The following is a 24,022-nucleotide window of genomic DNA, read 5'->3' on the forward strand; positions in this document are numbered from 1 at the left end:
GCTCTGGTAATGTTGGACAGACACTTCGATGTATATTCTGATCTCTTATTGAAATAAAAAATACAAGCTTTTTTATTAAGAAAAAAAGGATTTAATTGACTGACAGTTCACAAGACAGAAACATCGTGCATACCCTTAAAAAGTGAATGTGCTTCAACTTGGAAAATGTCATACCATGTCAATCGCAAATTATCCATTACCTGCTCTGTCGTAATGGGGCATCAATATCCTTGCATCCACTAATATGACCAGACATAATTTCTTTGCCTTTTCTTCTATCGTCTTGTTGAGAGACATGGGGTAAACTGTTCCCATCAGATTTAAGAACCTGATTGACCAAATTCTTTCTATCTGTATATGCATCATCTGTAACACTCACATTCATGTTTTCACGCACCTCTGGTCTTTTTTTCAGAGACTTGTCTGATATAGTAGCATCAACATCAATATTTATTGGAGATATGTGCCCATCGTGTACCAGGGCTTTTCTTTGAGGCCTCTTAGATGAAAGAATTCCATGAGAAGACATAATTTCCTTCCCTTTCCTTTGAAGTTCCACTTTACCATTAGGAGATACATTGAAATGTTGAATATTTTCATCTTCTACAGATATTTTATTGCAAGTTTCCATCGATGACTGTCTCTGCACTTTTGGTGTCTGATGGCTGTAAGGTTGTGTAGGGACCATCTCTGTAGGTAATAAAGAGTTAGCTGAGCCTTCTGGCTCCACCTTACCTTGGTCCTGGATAAAGCGATTCTCCCGCCTTGACCTCAATTGCAGTCCACAAGAAGAGGTCCATGAAAAACATGAAGAGTCAGAACTGTGAACTATACCTTTACAGCTAGATCTTGGCCTCCGATTCAACAAGCCACTCTTAAATACTCTCTCCATGTCTTGCTGTTTCTCATTCTGCTCTGAATCATTAGACGATCCTCTAATGGCTTTCTCTCCTACAATCTGATCTCGACTTCTGCTACTTAAGTTTTTATTTTCTAGACTTTTCTCCCGATAGCAAAGCAGTTTCAGATTCCTTGCATCAACAGCCCTATGTGAGCGTCCACCACTTTGCAGATCCAATCGATCTGGAGTGTCTGGAACCTCCAACAATTCATGTTCTGTTGAACTTGACATCATTTGGAGGCAAATATGGCAAAAAGTGCTCTGAATTTCAAGCAAAGCTGCAATCAATAAACATAAACTGCTTAAAAAAGATCATCAATTTAAATTATTTATCTCAGCAATCCTGCTAACAGAAACAAAGATTGTCACTGAGTCCTGCTGCAAAAAAGATAGTTCTTTGAATTGTAATCACAACAAATAGTAGATACAACATATACAACCCAAAAAGATGAAACCTTGTATACCATGACAAACAATGGGACATGAAATTCAAGCTCATGTTCCACAAAATTATATATATTTAAACGAATTACATACATAGAATTATTTATGCAAACATACACAAACTTGAAAAAGAAAAATAAGCATTGCAAGAATGCACCAATAATGTGTCTGAAACATGTATAAATTCCAGATCAGTGTTGAAATTCCCTGTTACCCCAGATCTGGTCTAGAAGACCAGAAATAAATTGTGCACTGTGTGCAATTGCTTTTCATGTTTTCCGTTGCATGCAAGAGTTAATAATTCCAGCAAGTAACTAAATCTGATCTGTTTGCTTAGATTGCTGGCTTTAGGATATTTTAACATGGTGTCAGAGCATTTGCTTTGCGAGAAAAGCAGATCTATTATTTTTCAGGTTACGTCAGCAAGCTTGAGAGACAGATCTCAGAATAGCCATGTCGGTAACCAGTGTGAAAGTTGAGGATCGACTTGATGGGGTTTCCAATTTCTTGCCATGGAAGGCAAGAGTCTTAGCGATCTAGAAGGAGCAAGATTTGTGGGAAGTCGTGTCCAACCCTCCATAAGCTCCAATACAGACCTCAGGGAGCATGCAGACACCAGCAATAGTAAACCCTGCAGTGCAGGCAGAGTGGGATAAGAAGGAAATAAAGGCAGAGAGGGTGATCCTTGAAGCTTTTAAGGATCATCTGATTCCGCATGTTGCAGAAAATACCAAATGTAAGGAGATGTTTGATGCCCTGGTATCGCTTTTTCAAAGTGATAACGTGAGTGGGAGAATGATTCTCAAAACTAAGCTCAGAGAATGTAGAATGAACCACTTCGACAATGTGACCAGCTACCTTATGAGGATCATACAAATCAGTGACAAACTTGCAGCTATTGGAGAATCTGTATTGGATACAAAGCTAGTGAATGTTGCTCTAAATGGGTTCACTAAGGCTTGGGAATCATTTGTCACAGGCATTTATGCCTGGGAGCATCTTCCCAACTGGGAAATACTTTGGCATGACTGCATCCAAGAGGAGACTCGTAAACAATCCAATACCAGCAAATAGGGAGCAGGAGAAGCAAATGAAAACTTAGCCCTGGTCAGCAGGAAGCATCTTCCCAACTGAGAGAGACTTTGGGATGACTGCATCCAAGAGGAGATTCATAAACAATCCAATACCAGCAAATAGGGAGGAGGAGCAGCAAATGAAAACTTAGCCCCGGTCAGCAAGACAAAGAAGACCAAAGGGAAAGTTTCCATCAAGAAGGTAACAGTCAGGGAGAGGGACAATAGTTCAAGCAGAAGAGATATGAGCAAAGATCAAATGCTATATCTGCCACAAGAATGCCCACTTTGCTTCTTAGTGTCCACAGAGGAGAAAGAGCAAGGGGAAGTCGCAGACAGTTGCTACGACAGCAGACACAGTTGAGTGAGCTTGCTTCCAAGTCGAGAGTGACTTACTCGCGTCTTGCCTTTCTACCAACACTATTGCGAGAAGCACCTAGTACTTGGACAATGGCACCTCCCACCACATGACAAAGGCTAGAAAGCTATTTAGTAGTTTTGCAGAGGATGACTTGGGGATCCATATTGAGCTTGGCAATGATGCCAAGCATGCAGTAAGTGGACAAGGGGCAATTCAGTTCCAACTTGAGTCAGGAGGGTCCTTTGATTCACAAGAGGTACTCTATGTACCTGGCCTAAAGAACTTTTTGTCCATCTTAGTCATGGAAGACAAAGGTTATGAGGTTAACTTCTGGAAGGGGCAAGATTCATCTTCCCAAAGTGCACCAGTTCAGAGATTGTAGTTAGGATTGGAGTCAGCCTACTCAAGCACTAATGCACACCAGTGAGAGCATGTTCGAGAGCGAATGGGGCATCTCCATCATAGAGCTTTACCATTACTAAGACGGATGGTCACTGGGTTTCCAGACTTTAGTCTGGACCAGCAGGGGGTGTGTAAAGGGTGTGCACCTGGTAGGAATGTCAAGGCATCTTTCCCTAGCAGTGACACCCGATCCAAAGGCATTTTTTATTTGGCCCATTCTGATTTAGCAAAGCCTATGTCAGTATCTTTAGCAAAGGGCGCATATTACTATGTGACCTTCATTGATGAAACAAACAAAGTTCATTCTTCACGTTAAATACTCCAAAAGACTTGGAAGATGTAGATCTCCATTGAGACACAAGAATATATATTAAATGTATGAAAAAGAATGATGATACAATTGAAAGCGAGGAGCCTGCTTATATAGGCAGGTTCCTCTTCATGGAAGGTCATGTCCCATTTAGACACCGATTGCTAATTAACTAATCATTATTTCAATTATTTATATTTAATATGTTTTATTCATAACAATAGAATACTTCTCCAAGAAGACCTGGATCTACTTCATGAAGACCAAGGATGAGGTCTTTAGTCATTGCATAGCTTTCAAAAGTTTAGGTGGAGAACATGACAGAAAGGAAGATCAACGTGCTAAGGACAAACAACGGGGTAAATACACCTCTAATGAGTTCATTGATTTCTGCAAGCAGGAAGGGATCATGACGGAGAAGAAAGTGGCTTACAACCAACAACAAAATGGGGTTGCAGAGAGAAAGAACTGGTCTATCAACAGTGTGGTGAAGGTCATGATCCATGATTAGAGTTTGCCAATGTCTTTGTCAGCCGAGGCATGTAACACAGTTGTGTATTTGCAGAACAGGAGCCCACACCAGATTCTGGAGGACAAGACACTCACCAGAGGAAGCATTCAGAAGCAAGAAGCTAGATATAGGACATCTGAGGATACTTGGTTGTCAAGTCTACATCCACATACTTGTGGAAAAGACGACAAACGTGCAGCCCTTAAGTGTGAGGGGGATCTTCCTGGGATATAGAGTCTTCCTGATATATAAGGAGAAGACAGTGTTGAGCCAAGATGTCAAGTTCGAGAAGAACTTGGCATCTACGAAATCGCAGGACCTACCAACAGTTGCAGAGGGGCCTCAGAAGGAGGAACCAAGAGCAGGGACTTTTAGTAGTTGAGATAGTCGGCCTTCAATGTAGGAGCAGTCAGCTCCTTTGACATCAATCGAGAGGGGCCCAAGAGGGTGGAGTAGACCTTGCGAGATGCTTGAGAGTGTGTCGAGCCTCCCAGGACCACAGTCAAGGAAAGCGAGGATTCGAAGGCTTACAGAGTCTTCCTGACAGATCAGCAAAAGGCAATTTTGGGCCGAGATGTCAGGTTCGAGGAGAACATGGCATCTAGGAAATCTCAGGACCTACCAACAATTGCAGAGGGGCCTCGGAAGGAGGGACCAAAGGAGGAGCTGAGAGCAAAGGCTTGCAGTAGTAAGATACCCAACCTTCAGCGCAGTGGCAGCAGTTAGCTCCTACGACATCAATTACGAGGCCCGATTTGGTGAAGCAGAACTTGTGGGATGCTCGAGAGCATGTCGAGCCTACCAAGGCCAACTTTCACAAAGAACAGACCTCCCTAGAAGTTCCCGATGTGCATGGATTTGATGACCAACATCATAGACTTAGAGCCTTTCAGCTTTGAGGAAGTAGCCAGCCAGCAGGTGTGGAGAGATGCCATGATGGAGGAGCACAACTCCACGAAGAATGGTCTCTGGGATATTGTGTTGAGACTAAAGGGGAAGTTAGTTATAAATTTCAAGTGGCTTTACGAGGTAAAGCATGCAGCAAATGCCAGTGTGATAAATACAAGGCCGGATTTGTGTTTCGTGGGTTCTCTCAAAAAGATGGAGTAGACTACGAGGATTGCTCCCATAGTCAAATACTCCTCTATTTGAGCAATTCTTTCGATACCTTCTGAGATGGGATGGAGCATCCACTAGATGAATGTGAAGACCACCTTTCTTAACGACATCATTGAAGAAGAAGTCTACATCGAACAACCATAGGGGTTTGAGGTCCATGATAGAGAGGCGCATGTACGCAAGCTTGATAAAGCCTTGTATAGACTCAAACACAAACCTAGGGCCTAGTATGCTAGGATTGACAGCGATCTACAAGGCATACACTTCACCCAGAGTTACACAGATCCCAACCTATATTTCTTGTTGGTTGGATCAGAGCCCCTCATTTTGGTGTTGTATGTGGACCATCTCATTATGACAGATGCAAAGAGACTAATTGCAGGTTGCAAGTCAAATGTAGCGTCAGAATTTGAGATGAAGCATATCGCGCCAATGCGTTACCTTCTGGGACTTGAGGTTTGGTAGCAACCAAACGAGATCTTCCTTAGACAAGGGAAGTACAGTCTAGAGATCCTAAAGAGATTCAAAGATGGAGGACAACAGACTGATGGCCACTTTGATGGTGACCAACCAAAAGAAGATTGATTCTTCAATTTTCAAGTTGACAAACTCTAGGCAGCACATGTAGATGATTGGCTCGTTGATGTATTTAGTCAACACTCAACTAGACATCAGCTTTGTTTTTGACACCTTGAGCCAATTCATGGTGGAACTGAGCAGCGAAGCACGTGCTCAGATATTTGCAAGGCAAAGTAGGATATGGATTGCAGTACCTGTTGAAATTTAACTAGGTTTGGTCTTCATTATGTATGATTTTGTAAAGAGTCAACAAGAATTTATTTGAGTCAAAAGAAAAAAAAATGTTTTTGTCATGTCCCATTTGGACATCTCAAAGAAAAATATGAATTTTTAAAATATATTTTGTGTCCCCAAGTTCACTAAGTCAACCCTCCAGAAGACAAATCGACTCTGCCTTTAGAGGCACCTTTTTCAGATGAGGAGAACACTATATATTGGCATCAATACTCCATTTCGCAACCAATTTGGATCTCATCTATGGAAGGGAATTCGAAGCTCTCTGAGGCACGATACTTCTATGGAATGGGAGCTATCTAAGAACTATATTTCTATGGAATGCAAGCTACCTGAGGCACTACACTTTTATGGAATGCGAGCCATCTAAGGACTATAATTCAATGGAAAGTGAGCTACCTAAGGCACTATTTCTTTTGTGGTTATGTGAATTTCTGAGGCACTCTATCTTTGTGAGACATGGCATTTAAGAACAAGGATGTGGCATCTTGTGATCAGACTTGTTGAATATCATGTGGACAAGGTTGTGGAAGAGTTTGGGCTACTGGTGGCGGGTTGACTTGGCACTTGGGTAATTGGTCTACTAGTCAATTTGTTTATGACTTGGATATCACTCTTGTTGACAATTATTCTATAAGGAAAGCATTGTTGGGCTTTCCCCTTTGTGGGTTTTGCCCTGGTCATTGACCTCAAATTTTGGTGTCTCTTGTTTCATTGTGAACTCTATTTTTGAAAGGTTGAACAAAAGTAAAATTACTTGGTGAAGAATAAGTAAAGGACCAAAAATAAAAACAATAATTTTCACAAGTACTTATCAAGAAAGAGAAATTAAGTGCTTGCCTCTATTACACCTGGTTTCTCAACATGGTATCAGAGCATAGGTTAGAAGGCAGTCTTAAAGTTAGATCATTTCAATATACAAGAAGTTTTGAAGTTGGAGAAAAGTCGTTGTCTGAGATCTAATTCATTATCGAAGATCTAAGCCACTCAATAGCATATCGAAATATCCTAGGAGAATAAAAGTTTGGAGCTTCCTTAGTTATGATGCAAAGATATATAATTTAAAGGAACCTTAACTACAAGCAGGAGATCATCATTTGTTTACAAGGGTTGAACAAGGAGGAATCAAGATCATCTTTTCTAAAGGTGTTATATTGAAGGAAATCTTGTTAAGCATTTTCAAGTGATTTTTTAAGCATGCCACTAAGTCATGATAAAATCCAAAGACAACCAAAATCGTGACTACCACTTTGCATAAGTGTAAACAATTCAAGTCGCAGGAGTCTCCAAAGAAAGGGTATCATCACAGTGATGTTCATTATCACCAACATGCAACAAGAACAACAGCAGTTCTATTACACTTGACGAGCAGTTTGAAGTCAAATTATTTCTACGATGTGATCCAAGTCTGGTCCAAAAGTCCTAAGCATTATTCTAAGCTTAATCCGTGACCTATAGCATATATCTAAGATCTATGGAAGGGGTCTGAAAACTTAGTACTAGTCCGAGCTATGGAGCCTTATTTTTCTAAAGTATGATCAGAAGTCTAAGCCCAATCAAGCCTCTTTGTTGTGGCATCCAAGTTGAAGTTGTGGTATCTCTATTGTATCTCTATGGTACCTGAGTTAAAACTCTTATATCCAAGCCTCCTTCCCAAATAACACCAATAAAACTAGATTAGAAGTTTGAGTGAAGTGATCCCAGTAAAGCCTATAATGTTGCGAGTTTGTTGTGAAAAGAAGACAAATCTGAGTATCTCTCTAATGACAAGCCCAAGCCCAAGAATAGTTCAAGAATATGAGGGCAACTACGATAAAAGAATTTGCAAATCCCTTTGCCATCTAAGTAGCATCCAAAGATGATCAAGGCTATGGATCAAAGATCATATGAAGACAAAAGACATTCCAAGAACCCTACCTAATACCTCTTTGAAGTCGCTCAAAGAAATTGTGATTTGGCACCATACTCTAAGGTAGAAAAGGAGGATAGGTACAGTTGAAATATTACTCCTCACACTCTGTAATTTAAGAGGTACGTATAATCTTCTGTTCTTATATCTCAAGATCTAGGCTAGCAAAAATCTAGAGTATAAGTCCAATTCAAAGATCTCTTGGAACCAATGACTAAGATCTGTAATCATAAAAGAATATGTTAATCACATTACATAGAATGCTAGATCTTCTAGGTTATGAAGAAATCACATTTAGGAAATAACATGACAGGCAAGCTAATAATATTATGCTCCATTGAAAGATATTGTTGACATTTGATGTATTATGAAGGACTCTATTGTATAAGAGATCTTGTCCTCTCTCTCTTATGGACAAAGACATAACCGATATGGTAAATATTGCCCCTTTACTTGCACATGAAGACTAAGTTTTGTGATCAAGTTTAGATATTTAGTGATCGAAACATCAGTGAGCTCCATCTCATGTATAGAATATTTTGAAGATTTTGGATTTTGAAGCAAAAGTTTGAACAAAGAAAACCCTAGGGACAAAACCCTATTTGTGATATAGCGTTAGATCATCGGGAAGGGACCGATTCTATTTAACAAAGGAATTCACGAAAAGACTAAGGTCGAGCAGGCCATTTTCTCTCTCCTCCAGAGGGCCACATGGCGGGATATAATTGGCCCTTATAGCTAACAAGGCAGTTGATGTCATCGATGATGTGGCAGTACAGGTGACACATGGCATGCAGATTTGGCGTTTTTAGGGTCCTATGGGGGCATTTTCGGGTGACACATGTCACCAATCACAAGGTGACACATGGAAATGATGACGTCATCCCCCGCAAATGGCGATCAGTGGTCGCACAAGTTAAAGCGCTCTTACACCAGAGTTCCTTCCTGTTAAAATTGGCAACTAGGGCCGAACTCCATGTGGGTCATCCTTATTAATGGAAGCTGATATTTTTCTTGGATCCCTCTCATCGAGAGGTGTAGGATTGATCTAAAGATCATCCGATTCCGATAAGTATTCATGGAGATATGAATTTATTTGTGTTATGGGGCAATTCGTCAAGGTCGGCCAGCAACCAAATAAACCCCACTTGTGCTCAACGTTTTAGTATAAATAGAGGTGGTCTTCTAGTCATTTTAACACACTTGGGATCTCTTCCTCTCTACTTGTCTTTGGGTCTTAGTAGGAGGAGAGATCCTAAGGGATAATGTTGCCCTAATCTAGAGGGCAAAAGTCGAAACTGCCGGGAACTGCCAAAATTGTCGGGAATAGTCGGAACTGCTGGAACTGTCGAGAACTACCGGAACTGCTAGGAACAACTAGAATAGTCGGAAACTGTCAGAACTGCTAGGAACAGCTGAAACTGTCGGAACTGCCAGGAACTACCAGAACTGCCGGGAACTACCGGGACTGTCGGAACTGTCGGGAACAACCGAAATTGTCGGAACTGTCGAGAACTATCGGAACTGCCAGGAACAGTCGGAACTACCAGGAACAGTCGAAACTGCCGGAAACAGCCGAGACCTGCCAACCACTGCCGGGAACAGCCGGAGCTGTCGGAACTGCTGGGAACTGCCAGAACAACCAGAGCATCGGTCTTCGAAGGAGAGCAACATGCAAGGGACAACTAACTAACATTGGGACAGTTGTATGGTACTTAGCAACAAGTACACCAAGCATGCAATGTTACAGCAAGCATGCAAGGGACAACAAACTAATATTGGGACAACAGCATGATACTTAGTGCAGCAAGCATGTACCGGTACAGCTAGCATGCAACAGCAAGCATGCTAAAGAGTAAAGACAACAAGCATGCTAAGGACAACAAGCATGCTAGGGATAACAAGCAAGCAAGGTGCAGCCAGCACATAGGTCAGTATGGCAACATGGTGCAGCAATGGCACATAATGCAATACAATGATGGGTACAATCATGATTAATGAAGCGTGATGAGATGCAGCATAGTGATGATGGGTGCAGCATGGTGCAACGCAGTGAGGTGCAGCATGATGACGAAATGCAACACAACGACAGTGTTCCACGGGGACTCGCCCCCACCCCTAGGGGTCTAGTTTCCTCGCTCCCCCGCGCTCCGGGGACTTAGGGACGATTAGGGGACGTTTCCCCACGCTCCCAAAAATGAGGAAACTCAAGGGGACGTGCCAGGGAGTCGTTTCCCTTTCCTGAGGGGGCGTTTCCGAAAAGGGGGATGAGGGGGGACGTGGCACATGTTTATGCAAAAAAACGATTTTAATTAACTTAACACTAAAACTAATCTTTAATTAATAGTTAAACTAAGCGTAGGGTTTTGGAATTTAGCTGTTTCATGTTATAAAAACCGCAGCGTGAACACAGAACAACACACTCACAGCCTTCACTGAGCGCTCCACTCACAGCCTTCGATTTCACTGTTCAGATTCCAGAACTCCTCCCTCCCTCCAGTCGAGCATCGTGTGAGCAGCACCTCCCGTCGAGCATCGTGCGAGCAGCACCTCCCGTCAAGCATCGTGCGAGGACCAGACTACTACAGCCTAACAGGTAAGTAACAGTTCATGAGCATTTGCGTAACTGCATTTACATCTCTGCGTTCACTTGATTTGATCAAGGATCGAGCTTCTTATTTTAATCGTTATACTCAGAAGTTTTAGATGATCGAGACCATCAGATGCAAACAGGCTGCAAAGAGGTAATGCATTGTATTCACTTGCTCAATCCCATCCACATGACACCGAGACCTTTTCTATAATCAACCTCAACGTGTATTGAGTTGCTATGCTTCAAAGGGGATGAATATGTTTGCAATCATTAGCTAGTCTGAAGTGCAAAAGTATGTAGCCTTAATGCCACCGAAAATTAGAGTGATCCACCTGTAATACGAAACTTAAGCCCTGATTTGGTGCTTCAGTAGAGAACAGAGAAATTCACTTCTTATTTCTGGAATTCGAGCTAACAAAAATTGAGCTCTAACTTCAGAGTTCAAGGCCGAAAGCTTGGGGTTCAAATGCTATTCTAGTAGACCTGTAATCAACCAAACAACAAGAATGAAGCCCTAACCCTTAAAAGATTCCTTCATTTTGCTCCTGTAGGGTGATCAAACAGTTCAAATGATAATCCGTTAATATCTTCACATCTTTTTATATTTTCATCAAGATACATCACATCTCAATTTATATTCTAAGTAGGAGCAAAGGATTTCTCATATGAACGTTGGAAGGGATTTCAATTTTCATGAACGTTGGAGGTAATACTTCCTTGTGAATGAAGAAAGAACCATGACTTTAGACTCCCATGTCCCTTATCCAAATGTAATCCTGTATTGTAGGAACCTGATATCTGCTATTGAATTTTCCTGATTTAGGCTGCTGTTTTTTTTTTCATTTTTTTAAATTTCTTTTTTTATCATTATGTTTTGAGTGTTCACTATGTTTTAAAAAAAAATTGAAACTGTTTTTGTAAAAAAAAAAAATGAAACTGTTTTTGAAATTGTTTTTGTTTATAATTAGAATTTTAAATTTATTATTTTATATGATATTAGAAATTTAGATAATGATATTCACATCAATGATCATGCTTTGCAGCTTTTCAATTCAAACCAAATTGTCATAGTGGACTCAATTAATAAATTATATTTTATATTTATAAGTTTTTAAGACCCTGACGCTCCCCCACGTTTCCTAAAAAATGGTGGGGAGCTTTTGCATAGGCCGCTCCCGCGCCCCCTCGCTCCGGAACCTTGGTGGAAAATTGCACAACGATAGGTGAAGGAGTCACCTTGGAGAATCAGTTGAAGCAACATGTCTTCAACTGATCTCGTGTATCATCTTCTTAGAGATGATCTATGCTCTTATCTAGATAAGTCAAAATGTTGACTTCTATTGTAAACGTACTATCTCTCTCTCTGTGCTAAACTATTGAAGAACATATAAGAAGAATTGATCAAGGGTTTCCCCACATTGGGGTTTGTCCCTGGCTAGCGCCACATCTTGTGTCCTCTTGTATTGGCTTGTCTTCTGCGATTTATGTTTATGTTCTATCTGCAGTTTAATTTAATGCTGATGTGATTGCTAATTTGGAAAAGATATGGAGCTAACTATGAAAATTGAAATAAATTGCTCTAAGCATAGAACATACCTAGAATTAACATGGTATCAGAGCTAAGGTGAAGGCAATGCCCAAGCAAGAGTGAAAGAGCAATCATTAAAGACAGTTGGGGAAGGAAAAAAGGATCAATGGATTCCTCATCCCTCTTCAAATTCACCAGGGAGAAGTCGAAGCAAAGAATATTATCAGAATGGCGCAGCGGAATATGGCCTACCTAAAGATAACTTCACTGGAAGATCGGATCTCAGGGTGGAAGGAAAGGCAAATAACTAGTTCGGCCATTATGCGAAGGAGTGTCCGAATGGCAGGGACACGTCACTTGATGATGATAACAATCATTCCAGGGACATCTTCAATGATCAAAGGAATGACGGGTAATGTAGGTCATCAAGGAAATAGCCAACTCTTCAAAGAAAGCAAGGAACCCCAGGTATGAAGAATCAAATGTTGTTTTTGATAAGATAAAGAAGCGTTATCTTGTATTGGCCCTCTCCTTCAGATTCTTTGGGAATCTGGCTTATTGATTGTAGTGCTTCAAGGCACTTCATCGGATAGAAGGGTGCACTCTCTAATTTGGTAGAGATGGAAACAATCGTGGGATTATACTTGGAGCTGATGCCACCTATCCCAAAAAGGGTGTAGGGTATGTTACCCCTCAATTGAATGAGGGTAACTCGATTCATTTACAGAATCTCTTATTATGTACCTGATCGCAAGAAGAACCTGGTGTCCATCTCGGAAATGGAAGTCAAAGGTTTCAGGGTGGCATTCATCGATGGACAAGTACATGTTAAAAAATAGAATTTTCAAAGATGCTTTTTCTCATGGGTTCAAGGTTGGCAATTTGTATCAAGTTGCAGGATGGTCCATTGGGGATCATGTCAATTGACATATCGCATCTATAACACCGGAGGTCTACCTATGGGGCCCTACCCGATGTGAGTCAGATGGTGATAGGGATGTCTGAATTCAAGAAGAGGATGAAGGTACATGTCTGGGCTGTACCAAAGGAAAATCTTATAAGGGGACCATTCCCCTCATAGCAGGTCCATAGGTTTGGAACAATCTGAGGAGTTTAAGATTCATGATAGGGAATCTCATGTATACAGGTGGAAGAAAGCCCTCTATGGCTTGAAGCAAAACACCTTGGGCATAGTATGAGAGGATTGATAGCTATCTGATGAAGCTAAGATTCACTAGGAGTGAAACCGATCCAAACCATTACCCGAAGGTTGTGGATGATAGAACTCTCATATTGGCACCTTATGAGGACGACCTATTTCTGACAGGTGCAGACCCTCTCATTTGCAGAAGTAAGAGGGAGTTGGATTCCAGATGTGGAATGATAAACTACAAGCCTGTGACTACCTCGAGGATCTTAACTTCCAAAAGTTATATGGTAATGATGTCGAACAAGATTTGGGAAATGCCTCGGAGTTTCATAAACTCATTCGCATTGATGTTCTTGGTGAACTTCTGTCCAGACATATGTTTTGCAGTTAGCATGGTGAGCTCATATTTGGTTAAGCCTCACTGGATTGGTGCCAAGAATCTTTTGAGATATCTTCGGGGCACAATATCTCATGGATTGAGATACACTACCGGAATTATGAAACTGCATGATTATTCGAATGCGGACTGGGCAGGCACTGTGGAGGATCACTAGAGCACTTCTCAGTGTTGGTTCTCTTTGGATTCTGCTTTGATATCATGGCTGAGCAGGAAGCAGAAGTCGGTTGCTATAAGCACCGCGGAGACCAAATACATAGCTACGAGTATGATCTTGTGTGAAGCTACATGGTTGCAGAAGCTCTTAAGTGAGTTGTTTGTACACATGACGAATACCACTGTGATTCTCTGTGACAACAAGAGGGGGGATTCGATTATTGAGGAATCCCGTATTCGATGATTGCTCCAGCAGATAGACATCAGATATTGCCTTATCTGGGATATGGTAAGTCGATCAGCAAGGAGGCTCCATCACATTGAGATTGATGTACAGGTCGCAGTCATTTTGTCAAAGCCCCGAGGAAAGGTCAAATCTGTGACTTTCCCGAACGACTTGGAGTTGTTGAGAGACCTTATAAGGGTCCTGCATTTTGCATTGAGCTGTGGGAGCTCTGGGGGGCTTAGGGTACTTACTGGAGCAACATACGACCACAGGGCAACTCACCCTCCCCTGATGGTGCACTATGTACGGGATGACAGGTTCAACCTTCCCCTGTGATACCCCATGGCGACTGTGGAACAGGATGATTAGTTCTCCTATGGGCTGGGATGACTAGTTCTCTGGTGGCCACTGTGGAATAGGATGATTAGTTCTCCTGTGGGCTGGGATGATTAGTTCTCCCGTGGCAACTGTGAAACAGGATGATTAGTTCTCCTGTGGGCCGGGATGATTAGTTCTCCCGTGGCCACTGTGGGGTAGGATGATTCGTTCTCTGTGGACAGGATGATTAGTTCTCCTGTCGAGGCATCCTACCCATGCAGTCTGAGACTCATGGGAACTACCTCTCATCTGATCAATGAGTAGGGAAATGGGGTTAGGGACCATAGTAGTACTATCGATGGATGCATCGTTGTATCTACCATACTCCCTATGCTAGGATGACCTCCATTGATCTCGGATCAATGAAACTAATCTGGGATCAGTATGAGTAGTTTGAGACACTCTCTTGTGACATTGATCTGGGATCAATGACATTGATCTGGGATCAGTATGAGTGGTTTGAGACACTCTCTTGTGATATTGATCTGGGATCAATAAAACTGACTTTCGGTCAGTAAGAGTGATGTGACACAATCCCTTCAGATGACATTGACTTCGGGTCAGTAGAGAATGGTATGAGACATTCTCGATCAATTCTTCTTCTTCATCATGGTTCAGCAAAGCAGAGCAGTGCATGGCACTGATGGCAGAGATAGTACAGTCGGACATATGGATCAGTGGATGCAGTTCTCCCTAGTTGAGAGGGAATGTTAAAATTAGCAACTAGAGCCAAACTCCATGTGGGTCATCTTATTAATGGAAGCTGATATTTTTCTTGGATCTCTCTCATCGAGAGGTGTAGGATTGATCTAAAGACCATCAGATTCCAATAAGTATTCATGGAGATATGAATTTATTTGTGTTATGGGACAATTCGTCAAGGTCGGCCAGCAACCAAATAAACCCCACTTGTGCTCAATGTTTTAAGTATAAATAGAGGAGGAGAGATCCTAAGGGATAACGCTACCCTAAGCTAGAGGGCAAAAGCCGGAACTGTCGGGAACTGTTGGAACAACCGGAATTGCCGGGAACAACCAAGAACAGCCGGGCACTGCCAAAACTGCCAGGAACTGCAGGAACTGCCGGGAACTACCGGAACTGCCGAGAACAGCCGAGACTGTCGGGAACTGCCAGGAACTGCCGGAACAGCCGAAACAATAGAGAACAGTCGGAACTGTCGGGAACTGCAGAAACTGTCGGGAACAGCCGGAACTGTCGGGCACTACCGAAACTGTCGAAACTGTAGGGACCTGCCGGAACAGTCAAAACTGTCGGGAACTGTCAGAACTGCCGGGAACAGCCAAAACTGACGGAACTGCCGAGAATAGTCGGAATAGCAGGAACTACCGGGAACTGTCGAGAACTACCGAAACTGTCGGAACAGCCGAAACTGCCAGGAACAGCCGAAACTGCAAGGAACGGTCGGAACGGACAGGACTACTAGGAACAGCCGGAGCATCTGTCTCCAAAGGAGAGCAGCATGCAAGGGACAACTAACTAACATTGGGACAGCTATATGGCACTTAGTAGCAAGTACACCAAGCATGCAATGTTACAGCAAGTATGCAACAAACTAATATTGGGACAACAGCATGATACTTAGCGCAACAAGCATGTATTGGTACAGCGAGCATGCAAGGGACAGCTAGTATGCAACAACAAGCATGCTAAGGACAACAAGCATGCTAAGGACAACAAGCAAGCAAGGGGCAACAAGCAAGCAAGGTGCAGCCAGCACATAGGTCAGTATGGCAACAGGGTGCAGCAATGGCACATAATGCAGTACAACGATGGGTACAATCATGATTAATGAAGCGTGATGAGATGCAACATAGTGATGATGGGTGCAACATGGTGCAACGCGGTGCAGTGCAGCATGATGATGAAATGCAGCACAACGATAGGTGAAGGAGTCACCTTGGAGAATCAGTTGAAGCAGCATGTCTTCAACTAATCTCGTGTATCATCTTCTTAGAGATGATCTATGCTCTTATCTAGATAAGTCAAAGTGTTGACTTATGTTGTAAACATGCTATCTCTGTATCCCTCTGTTGAACTATTGAAGAACATATAAGAAGAATTGATCCAGGGTTTCCCCACATTGGGGTTTGTCCCTGGCTAGCACCACATCTTGTGTCCTCTTGTCTTGGCTTGTCTTCTGCGATTTATGTTTATGTTCTATCTGCAGTTTACTTTAATGCTGATGTGATTGCTAATTTGGAAAAGATATGGAGCTAACTGTGAAAATTGAAATAAATTGCTCTAAACATAGAACATACCTAAAATTAACACTTCTAGGCTTGCGATTGCGATAAGCGGGGATCCTCCCAAACACGATATATGATGTGATCTGGCCTATAAAGCTCTCGTGTCCGGACAAGCTGCTAGTGCTGAGAAAGAAGGTAAAAGGTACCCCTCTCGACACTGCGATTGCAATACTTCTGGTGGGCCCGAACCCACAAATTGGCAATCGCAGGGTTCATGGGGAAATAACAGTGGCAACCCTCCAAAAGCGCCGAAGTGCGGGATTGCATATAACAAAGGAAAAAGGCCTCAGACAGGAGCCTGAAGGTCTTAGCACCCAAGGACTTAGCACTTGGTCGCAACCCCCGGCCATATGATAAGAAAAGCAAAAAGGGGCTAAACAAAAAGGGGCCAAAGAGCATCAGAGCCGTCGTTCTATAGCGCTTTCAAGAGTAAAAGTCTTGTCGCCTCGCAATCCCGATAACATAGTACATGGCTCTTAAGGTGGATGGGTCAGCAGCTGTGGCATTAAAGTAAGTATGACGCAGAGTGTTGAAGACAGTATGGGGGGCTCAGTAAGATTTAATGGCTCGTCATGGAGCCTCACTCCTCTACACAGCGAAGGACCGTCGAAACAGGCACTTACAGTCGACCCACTCCATACTCCACAGAACAAGGCATTCGAGCAGTAAAGGCAGAAGCGACGGGGTCAGTTGAGCAGCACAGGAGGCCATACCGTGAGCAAATTACAACCTGAGGCAGAGGCAATCACAGGATGGGCACAGAGACTTTTCATTTACTTTTTTGTCTGGTTGTTTACTTATTTTTGTCCTGTAACATGCCTTCCTTCAATGTGGTCATTAATTCCGTAATATTTTTGGGCCAAAGAGCCATCCTGGTGGAGATAGCTAGTCAACCTAACAGCTGAGACTCGGCCTAATATATTTTGTTGTAATGAATGTCCATGCACCCCTCTCTAGAATAAATAGGAGGAAGCAAGACTTCATTCAGGTTCACAAATCTACAAGAAAAAGACATGTTTCAGATTGTATAATTTTAAGATACAGATCATTCAGAATATGAAGAAATGGTGGTGATTCCCCCTTTGAGTATTACAATATGTTTTTCTCTCTGTTAAAACCCATTATGTTCATGTTTCTTCTGAATTCATGCAATTATAGATGCTAGAAATGTTTCTTACTTCCTTACAGATTCACGTGTATTGATTGGTTGATGCATGTGCCTGTGAGGATTGTTGAAACCACCTCTTTAAACTGTGCTACATGAATCATAGCACCCATTTTCCCTTCAGTCCATTATATCTTCTTGTAACTCAAATAAGTATAGGATTTCTTACTTGCTTCAAGCTCTATGTGTCAAATATAGAATTCTTGATGTCGTGAGCTCTATATGATGAGTTATCCTTTCTCCTTATCCTCTTTCATTTGCTCTATAAATCTTATTGAACTGTAAGTCCTCAAACTACTCGGCCTCCACTCTTTTATGTTATATTTCTGTGAGCTGTGTACGAGAAGAAATACCTGAAATACATAACTCATATCTTTGGATGAATGAACCAGCCCAATTCCCATATATATATATATATATAGAGAGAGAGAGAGAGAGAGAGAGATAGAGCATAAGTGATGTCTCCAGTTTCCCGCAAATCATTTTAGACACACAAATCTAGATGTGCCCAGGCACTAGTCTTGTAAGCAATCCAAGGCTATCTCTGGGAGTTACAACAAGCATAATAAAAAGCATAACATGATTATACTGATTTTTTAGTGTGACTTCTTGTCACCACTAGTTAAGATGCTACTGGATCTTTCTTCTTCTTTTTTCCTACTTTTTTCTAAAATTCTATTGAATTAAGAGGAGTGCTTGTTAAATTGATTTGATATGGAGCATCTTGTGCTGAGAATTCTTCTAGTTCTTGAGAGTTGACTACATCAACCTTATATGCCCAAGTTTTTTATTTCCGAGGGCCAGAGTTACCATGTGATTCATGTCCCGAGTTCGGTGGATCGAGATCTTCTTTTGGCGAACTTTGGGGAACCTAATCTTGTTGCTTTTCTCCGGAAACTAGAGTCACTTGAGGTGAAGGGGGAGTTGAAGAAGATTTGTTTGGAACGACTATTTGATGATTCTCTATGAATCCAACCCACCGAGTAGATTTTCGCTGTTTCTTTTTACCATTCTTTAAACCAGAAGGACAATGAGCAGTGGTACAATATCTATTTAAACAAGCCCTACATCACGATGAAACATGCTCATAATCTAATTTTTGAGTCCCGAAAAAATATTTCCCAATCAAGTTACTTTCAACCGAAAAACCAAGACTGAGGTCCATTTCCACACATATTTTGGCATAAGTAGTAATGCTTCTCCTTTGAGTTTCTTAAGAGGTAAACTAGAACTTTCCTAAATCAAATCCAATAGCCTAAAGAGAGGGAAAACCCCATGGATGCAACGACATATTTAGAAGTTGCACCCAAACAGGAGTAGAAGTCAGGGCATCAGTCATTGGATCAAGGGAGGGATACTAAGGTTTCAAACACAAACCAACATTGCCCCGAAATCGTGGACCATAGTTATAAATCATATCCCTATCTTCAGCACTGTCGAACTCGACAACAAAAAACTCCTTAGCACACGGGTGGACGAAGACTTCTTGCTTGATCACAGGAAGCCAATATTTTGCTATCCAAGATTGAAGATCTGCAAGCCGAGGCCAAAACCTAAAAAAAAACCGAAAATCAAGCGGCCATGTTTAAGGAACTCTACTTCCTCATCAACATCCGAGCCAATAGGAATGGAAATAGATGGAGCTTCACAAACCATAACAAAGGAGGGAAGCACAAAAGACTATTGAAGCACAGCTTGCTTGAAGGAAGCACCACCACCAATGGCAATGGCTAGATCCAAAACTCAAGTCCAGAAGAGGCATGACCTCCAGCGTCAAGATTGGTAGACACTCCATTGAACAAAGCAAGGGGCTCTTCAAATGCAAAACACATGAGCAAAGGCAAGGCTTTGGAATCACAATTGCATAGAAAAGAAACCCCAAATTGCAAGAAAAAAACTCCAAAAGCAATTTGCAAACTGCAACCTCCTCTTAATCTTAGGTTGGGACACACTACAGCTCCAATCGAGACAATGCATGATAGCAACTCTGCAATCGAGCAAGGACAAAACAACAATAGCAAGATTGGGACGCTTTGCAAATGAGTTGGTACAAAGCGGTGGCCCTAGGAAACCCTAGATACATGCACTCTAACACACCAGCAAGCCATCAATGAAATTATTTTTATAATATAAATATTTTTCATAGGCTCAAATCCTCATTAGTCAAGGAAGAAGAAGATAATTTCTTGTAGCACAGGATGAATCATAGATTCGATGGCTTTTGGTCAAAACAGAGTTGCGGGGGAGCGCTCCCCCCCCCCCCGCTCCCGCTCCCAATCCGCACTCCAGGCGGGAGCGGGTCGAGAGTGCGCTCCTGATAAAAAAAGTTCCGCTCCCTGCCAAAATCGGGAGCGTCGCTCCCAGAGCGAAGAATACAGCTCGGGAGCGATCAGGGAGCGATCGCTCCCGAGCTTTAAATTTTCGCTCCGGGAGCGATTCGGCCGACGATGGGAGCGATCCAGCGGATTAAAAAAACAACCAAAAAGAATAAAAAACTTAAACCAACAAAACAAAACACGATAAAGAAAATATATATATCAAAATTGCGGACACCCAAAAAAAAAAAAAAAAAAATTATGTTTTAAAAACACAATGGGGCCAAAAATATTTCATTATCACTTGAATGAGAGCAAGAGCAAAGGAGCGAGGAGAAGCGAGGAGCAAGGAGCAAGCGTGCAAAGAGGTAAGTAACTTAGTAATTTAGTTAGTTTAGTTAGTTTAATTTAGTTAGGTAGTAATTTAGTTAGTTTAATTTAGTTTATTAACTATATTTAGTAAAAAATCATAAATTAAATTAAATTAATTAATCTCAATAAATTAATTAATTTGCAGATTTAAAAGCCTACAAATATCAAACATCATGGACCTGGCTAAATTTCTTGGCATTTTCCTCTTCTTGGTCCCTTTTATGGTTATTACGGTGTTGGAGAGTAGGAAACGGAGGGGCCAAAATGAAGAGGGGGATGAAGAAGCTGGAGAAAGTGGATTTGATGAAAACCCCGGTGAGGAGGAGCTGGAGGAGGGTGAACATGACTCTCAAAAAACTAAACAAAACCAAACCCCATTGTGGAAATACGTTAACAGGCCTGAAGCAGGGAGAGGGGGTGGAACCACTAAATTTCATTGCCCCCATTGCAACAATGGTTACACAGGTTCATACACCCGTGCCAGAAAACACCTCTGCAGGAAAAGGCCATGGGATGGAGACAAACAAATAGGAATCAAAACTTGTCCAGTGGTGTCAGCAGCGGATAGAGCCAAATACATAAGGGAAGAGGAAGAAGCCCAATACAAATCAAAAAAATCAAGGGGTTTCTTTGAACCAACCTCACAATCACAAGCACAAAGAACTCCTTCAGCATCCTCCCAAGGCAGTGGATATGGAGGCACAGGGTCATCAGCTTTAAGGCGTAGAACCATATCAGATTTCCTTGATGAGGGGTGTAGGAATGATGTGGATTCAAAGGTTTACAGGTCTCTCTATGCATGTGGGATACCATTCAATGTTCTTCTCTCACCTTATTGGCACGAAATGGTTTCTGCCATAAATGATGACCCTAAAGGATACAAGAGCCTTGGGTATGACAAGGCAAGAACCGTTGGACTTAATCATGAAAAAGCAAAAGAATCACATTCTTTGAATAGAATGACAAGTTCTTGGACTGACCATGGGGTGTCCATTGTATCTGATGGATGGAAAAATGTAAAAGGCAAGCCATTGATAAGTGTTCTTGTTGTGTCTGGTAGTGGTGCCATATTTCTAACTGCACATGATTACTCAGACAAGTTCAGGACCGCCATCAACATTGTAGAAGCATTACTTGAAACAATTGACCGTATTGGGCCATACAATGTCATCCAAGTCATCACTGATAATGCTCCTAATTGTAAGGCAGCGGGAGCAATTATTGAGGATAAATACCCCAACATATTTTGGTCTGGATGTTTGGTTCACACATTGAACCTTCTGATGCATGATGTTGTCAAGAACAAAAATGCACAATACAAATGGATTGGTGATTTGTACAAGAAAGGCAAACAAATGATAAAATTTATTACAAATCATAGCAATACCCATGGCCTTTTCCGTAGTCACTCGAGATTGGAGTTGTTGAAGATTGCAAAGACCAGATTTGGTAGCTATTGCCTCACCTTCGGGCGCCTTTTGAAGGTAAGAGAGTCATTGGCTAGCATGGTATCAATTCCACATTGGCAGGGATTAAAGGAAAGGGCTACAAATGCAACTGACAGGCAAGGGTTTGAACTGGTGGAGGAGGCCGCTCTTGATGGTCAGTTTTGGACAAGTGTGAGGCAAGTATTGGATTTCACCAAGCCCATTTATCACATGATTCAGTTTGCAGATACAGACAAACCAGTGATTGGCGAGGTGTATGAGCAGATGGATACCATGTTGGGGCAAATAAAAGATATTGTTCATAACAGAGATCCCGACTTGTACAAACTGATTCATGATTGTGTGTGTGAACGGTGGAATAGACTTAATCTTCCACTACATTGCTTGGCGTATATCCTTACGCCAAAATACTACTCTACATCTTGGTTGGGCCAACCTGCACCAAGGGGTGGGATTAGGACCAAACCCCATTTAGATGCAAAGGTAACTAGTGGATATTTGCAAGCATTAGAAAAGTTGATACCTGACAAGGAGGAATGTGCAGCTGTGCGCCTTGAAATAGGCAAATACTTCAGTGGCACTGGTTTATTTGGTACCTTCCATGCAATGGAAGACAGAAACAGATTTGATGCTCTCACATGGTGGGAAACATATGGCAGCCATGGACTTTTGCCAAAATTGGCAAAAAAAGTTCTATCACAGGTTGTGAATACTTCTTCTGCAGAGAGGTGTTGGAGCACCTACAGCTTCATACACAATGTGAAAAGAAACAGACTCAATGAAAACCGAGCAGAAAGCTTGGTTTATGTGCACTACAACTTGAGGTTGTTGAGTCATTACTGTGATCGGGCTTATGAGGATCCCACATATAAAATTTGGGACAATCACCCAGAGGATGACAATTTGGAGGATGGTATAGTGCATCTTGAAGAACTGGAAGAGGAACTTATAAGGGATGAAGATGAAGCAGCTGCAGCTGCAACAGCCATGCCACCTCCACCTCCACCATCCAGTAGCAGTGCTCGAGGTCCGAGTCTTGTTCCTTTGTTGTCGCCACCTCTATCTACACCCTCACGTGGAGGGCATGTGCCTTCTAGTTCTGGTCGTCAGTCTGTGCGGGAGACTCCTAGAAGACCACCACGACCTGCTTATACTCCTGGAGACTCTCGTGGCAAGGGCCACATGTAGATTTACAGTTTACTTGTCTTTTCTAGTTTCTATTAGTTTTCATAATTGTTGAGTCTTGAGTCCTTGACTCTTGACTCTTGACTCTTTCATATCATAATGATATTTTTTGTAAACAATATATGACTGTGACAATGAAAATTTGAAGTTTGAAGTTGGCAATTATAACTCATTGGTAATGATTGTGAATTATGAATATGATGCTTCATGAAAGACTAAAGTTGTTTCATTTCATTTCATTATTCATGTTTCATTTTATAACATTTCATTTCATGTTAACAGTTAGAAGTTAGGACTTAGAAATATCTAAGATATTATTTCTTGTAATGGTTAAACTTAGCTTACAAGTACAACTTTGGTGATCAATGATGATAAATGTTATATATTGAATTTTCAATTTTGAAAGCTTGAAGTTGAAACTTTAAGATTGAATTTGATGAATCATGATTCACGAGACTCAACATGTTGCAGTTGTAATATGTATTTTACTAACTTGTGGACATGGTTAATGAAGATTATAACTTCTAGATGATTGATGTGATATGGTTCAATGATCAATTTATGTTTTTTATATCTAATTCATCATTCTACATGTTTTTGTTGACATATATGTATCAAAAATTAAAAAATTTATATATATATATATATATATATATATATATATATATATATATTTATTTATTTTTTATTAAATCGCTCCGGGATTCGCTCCCAAACCAGGAGCCTCTGAAAATGTCGCTCCCGTTCCCGCTCCCCGCTTTCGCTCCCGCTCCCAAGTAACATTGGGTCAAAAGTTCAAAATATCTATGCTTTTATCTCCAAATTGTAAGATCTTTCTTGGAGGACATGGTGGTGATCAACCCAAGTGCCAAAGGAATTTTTACCCTAGAATTTATTTCTACAGTGGATAGAGTGTTAGTTGTGAGCAATTGCCCTTGGTTTATGAGTAAAGTTGGCCTCTTTATGAAGTTGTAGAAACCAAGCTTCAACTCACATATA

At 41.5% G+C, this 24,022-nt stretch overlaps 1 protein-coding gene across 1 annotated transcript in view; it reads right to left on the reverse strand.

Annotated features, from left to right (window-relative positions):
• Window positions 1–24,022, reverse strand: part of LOC149225660 (RING/U-box superfamily protein) — a 130,196-nt gene that overhangs the window by 104,081 nt on the left and 2,093 nt on the right. The window contains exon 2 of the mRNA XM_089377242.1: window positions 201–1,179. Coding sequence (XP_089233368.1) covers window positions 201–1,135 — 935 coding nt within the window. The 5' untranslated portion in view covers window positions 1,136–1,179. The remainder of the gene's footprint in view (window positions 1–200; window positions 1,180–24,022) is intronic.

This window comes from Pinus tabuliformis, chromosome J (genome assembly GCF_031772625.1).
Source record: "Pinus tabuliformis cultivar Carrire ecotype Pingquan chromosome J, CPIR1, whole genome shotgun sequence".
Classification (NCBI taxonomy): domain Eukaryota; kingdom Viridiplantae; phylum Streptophyta; class Pinopsida; order Pinales; family Pinaceae; genus Pinus; species Pinus tabuliformis.